A 4,824-nucleotide genomic window follows, 5' to 3' on the forward strand; every position below is an offset into this window, starting at 1 on the left:
AAAACAAAATGCCAAAAACAGCGGATTGCTTTTGATTGGTTATGCGATACGCGGCAAATACGCCTCATGGGAAATACTCCATCATTAGTACCGTACATGTAATCGCACCTTAAAGCCTAGAACATTGTGTGCAATGCAGTGCAACATGTATGAAACTTAATGAAACTAATAGCTCTAGCCACGCGAATCAAAGGATGTTTTTTTCCTTTGGATAAGAGTGATACCCTGAGGCACGAGGAACATCTTCGTTGGTTGATCACACTTCACAGTTGATCAGCAGGGAAATGCAGATTAGATCTTGAGGTCTGAGTTCTGAGCATTCTGACAACTGAGAGTCTTCGTTTTGGTCGCAGTCAATTGTGGTCAGCTGGTCGCGGTGTTTTCACTTTTCACTCGAGACGTTGCTTGATGCTTGATGGTGAAGCGTGAGTGAATACATCGCAACATCATATCGGTCGGTGTTGATTGACTGCTGTTGGTTGTGATTGTCAGCTCGATCACGAATGAGCGTCTCGCACACTTAGAATGAGATCGCCGTTGTTGCACAGTCTCACCGGGTTACGATATCGTCGCAAATGACGCAGGCTCAGCTACCAGATTGTGGAATTCCATTCCGCCGGGCGCTCGTTTCTTCGATTAGGAAATATGCCTTGTAAAAAATAGGGGACATGAGGAATAACGCGACGTTCTTTCGTCGTTGATCCGTCGTTAGAACAACATATTTTACGCTAGGAAAAACGCACGACTCCGATGCTGGAAGCATTCCTCTACTTTCTTCACTACTCGAAAGATCTATGAATACGACACGCCGTATTATCTCACGACAAGTCTCAAGCGAAGACCGAGAAACTATAACACAGATATGTAACAATAAGGTATCATCTAGTCATCTACCTATTTTTATATCTTCTTTTCTCCATCTCTCCTAGATTGTCAATCTTATTCGTACAAGTGGAGCTTGCAGAACTTGTCAACGTTGTAAATCCTTGTTTGTTTTTTTCTATAAACTTTTCAAATATCTACCTATTTTTATGTTGATAAGGTATCTCAAAGATTGCAAGAGCTAACCACGAGGCAATTTTTGTGTCTCTTGTAGTTAATAATTTGATATTCTTACTCTCTTTCCTTAACATCATAATGAGTCTTTACATATTATCTATATATCAATGATACTTTCCAGCAAGAGAGACACAGAATCATTGTTCTATGCCAATGCTAAATGATCACTGTCTCTTGCTGAAAGCATCACAAACCTCATGGCTTGAATCACTTGAATATTTGTACTTAATGGAGACAAATAGAAATATTACATTTAATACAAGCCATAAGGGACAAAGATATCATTTTTCAGTTTTCCATCAAGACTGCCAATGTAAGACTGAATTACTGATGCATGGCATAATTATCTTTGATGACAAGTACGGTCAGCATCAATGGGAAACTGTTTTTCGTGCTTCAAGGTGCCACTTCCACCATCGACCAGTACTGATCACACGATTGTATTGGAGCACAAAGACGGTAGATACAATCGATTTTTTCTTCTTTCATATATTACATTTTTAGATTCTTTTTAGTGCAAAGTATATACATGCAAAAAATTATTTAATCTTAACTTATTCAGTTCCGCTCCTTTCACCGCTAAAATAATTCACATAAAATAATTCACAATTTTTTAATTACCTTTTATAGATACAATGGAACTCAGAGGTTTGTTTCCAAATTCTTGTCAACAATCCAGTTCTTTTGTGCCTGAAACACATGTAAATGGGAACAGAAAATCCACAAGTATGCTACCTACATTTAATAATGTAGGTTCAGATAATTGTGGATCTGTACCTAATGTACAAAGTAATTTGCGTTTATCGCGAGGATTCTATGCGCGATTACAGCCATTAGGACGATCCAATACATCATCGGGTCTTAATTTAAGTATTGAAACTAGGCAGCAAAGGGAACCTTCAGAGAGCAAACTAAATGTTCTTTTTGATCAATACAAGGTATGACACGTAAAATATATTTTTATGTAAACAGAAAGAACGTTGCAAGATCATGTATTATAATGCACAAAAACATTTAATAATTTAATAATTTAAGATTATAAAGAATTATACAAATACTATGATTAATATATGTTATATGTTTCCTTTTAAGGATCCTCATGAAGATGTAATATTAGCTGATGGTATAGAAAGACTCTGTAATGATTTACAATTATCACCCGATGAATTTAAAGTACTTGTGCTTGCATGGAAGTTGAATGCACAGCAAATGTGCCAATTTACGCGCCAGGAGTTTGTCACAGGATTAAAAACGATGAAAGTCGACAGTATACGTGGTGTACAGGCACGATTGCCTGAGATCATTCAAGAATTAACGATCAATAGTGATTTGTTCAAGGATCTCTATCGATTCACATTCCGATTTGGCCTCGACGTAATGTCTGGTCAAAGAATCTTACCAGTTGATATGGCGATCGATCTTTGGAGACTCGTCTTTACGATACGTGAACCTCCACTCTTATCGCGATGGCTAAACTTTCTAGAATGTCATCATATCCGGGGAATACCTAGAGACACTTGGAATATGTTTCTAAACTTTGCCGAGAGCATCGGAGACGATCTTGGTGCTTATGATGATGCAGAAGCGTGGCCAAGCTTATTTGATGACTTTGTAGAGTACGAAAACGACCAAATGAACCAAAATATCACTAAGGATGACATTATGAAAGATACTTCTATTGATAAAGCTTAATGTTCTTGTTCTTAAAAAAATGACAGTGAGAAGTGAAAGGTATTATCTTAAATCTAATATTTCAACAGGTTCATTTGAACAGATTGAACATTATCCTGCGATCAACATTTTATTCTTATCACTATGATCGAGGAAGCGATATTCCTAGTTATTATTGTCAGCCTTTTTTTAGATCTATTTGTTATTGCGTCATTTTATTTGTACTCGGTATTCTACTTCCTAATGTAAATATAACTGATTTTGTGTAATATTTAATTGCGTGTATAATTTGTGTGCATATAGATACACGCGCGCGCGTGTGTCTATATGTGTGTGTGTGTGTGTGTGTGTGTGTGTGTGTGTGTGTGTGTGTGTGTGTGTGTGTGTGTGTGTGTGTGTGTGTGTGTGATTAAATAATTTGTGAGAAATCTCCATATTTTAATGTGCTAGCAGCAAATTACATATTATTATGTATTTGTTTTATATGAACCAACTATGTTTATTATCAAAGATGTAGTTTTACACTTTATCTCCGATACGATTTGCACTTCTCGGCCGATTTTCGACTCGACTCCGCCTTCCACTACTTTTCTCACCTCATCCCGCGCGCAGTTCAAATATCGCTCGACGATTAGGAGCATATAACTTATATAAATTCTATCTTTTCTTTTTCATTATATATAACTAAGATAGAATGAAGCAACGCGCCCAATCTTATGCGCATTGTTTTATTCTATCTTACAATTAGTTATGTAATGAACGAACAAAAAGATAGAATGAAACTTACAGCGTGAGCGCCCAAAGCGGATGAACCTCATGTCTACAAGCATTATACACTCCTAAGCATTTGGACTGCACGCGGAGTAATGAGGTGAAAAGAGTAGCGGAAGGCGGAGCCGAATCGAAAATCGGTCAAGAAGTGCAAATCATGCCGAGCTCTGCTTTGTCTGACTATAAGCTTGTTCTTTTTGGTTAAACTTTTGCACTTAGGATGAAAAAAGAGGGAAAAAAATGAACTAGTGCAAAAATTTTGCGTGCATGCGGGCGTGCATGGGGCTATGAAAAAAGTCTTTACATATAACCGATAGATGGAGATCTAGTCGATTTTTTACGTGTCACTATTGTGTTACGTGTCACTATAATGTATTAGGTTATATATGGTTGAAAAAAAGTATTATTTTATTTATTTTCAAATAGATTTGATTTTCATTATAGATTTGAACAATACTGACGCTTCAATCAAATTTGAAAATGAGTGAAAATCAAGAACATTTCTGATATTCTTTTATAAATTATAAAAAAGGAAAGAACGCTGCGAAAGCCGTAGAAAAATTTGTCGTATTTATGGACAGAATGCTCTAACTAAACAAATAGCAGCGAATTAGTTTTGCCGATTTTGTGATGAAAATTTCAACATTAAAGATACACATTTTGATTGGCTTATTGTGAAAAATGTCGATAAAATCTTCCAAAAAAGAAGAAAATCATCATGTGAATAACATAGCTAAGAAGCTAAACAATTAATCGTAAAACCGTTTGGGGCACTTGCGTAAGGCTGGATACACAAAGAAGCTCGATGTTTGGGCACATGATTTGACAATAAAAAATTTAATGAATCGAATTTTTATTTTCGAATCGCTGCTGAAACGAAACGAAATTGAGCCTTTCTGAAAAAAATTAACAATTGGCGATACAAGTAATAACATATAATAATATCATGATCGACATGAGATGAGGCATCACAAACAATCGTAAAGTCCAGATTGACACCTAATGCCTGTTCTGATAGGGTTGCAAGTCGTAAACCGTAAGAAATTGGTCAAATCACAATTGAATAATCAACAACGATTGATTAATTTCTTATGACTTACGACTTGTGACCCTATTGTAGAATAGACTCATGAAGGTGATACTATGTGTCTGGTGAGACTGGAGGGGAGTCTTCTATTACGAATTGTTACCGCCAGACAAAACAATTGATTTTGAATCTCTATTGTCAATAAATAATGCGAGCAATCCATTCAAGAAAAGCAGCCAGAATTAATGAATAGAAAAAAACGTCTTCCATTATGACACTAAGTCACACATGTTTTT

General features: G+C 36.1%; 1 protein-coding gene across 1 annotated transcript; it reads left to right on the forward strand.

Annotated features, from left to right (window-relative positions):
- Window positions 1-280: 280 nt before the first annotated feature.
- Window positions 281-2,908, forward strand: LOC108691634 (DCN1-like protein 3). The gene is made up of 4 exons (XM_018199479.1): window positions 281-875; window positions 1,352-1,518; window positions 1,690-1,997; window positions 2,152-2,908. The coding sequence occupies exons 2-4, from the start codon at window positions 1,434-1,436 to the stop codon at window positions 2,749-2,751; spliced, it is 993 nt and encodes a 330-aa protein (XP_018054968.1). The 5' UTR covers window positions 281-875; window positions 1,352-1,433; the 3' UTR covers window positions 2,752-2,908.
- The last annotated feature ends 1,916 nt before the right edge of the window (window positions 2,909-4,824 follow it).

This window comes from Atta colombica, unplaced genomic scaffold, assembly GCF_001594045.1.
Source record: "Atta colombica isolate Treedump-2 unplaced genomic scaffold, Acol1.0 scaffold48, whole genome shotgun sequence".
Taxonomy (NCBI): domain Eukaryota; kingdom Metazoa; phylum Arthropoda; class Insecta; order Hymenoptera; family Formicidae; genus Atta; species Atta colombica.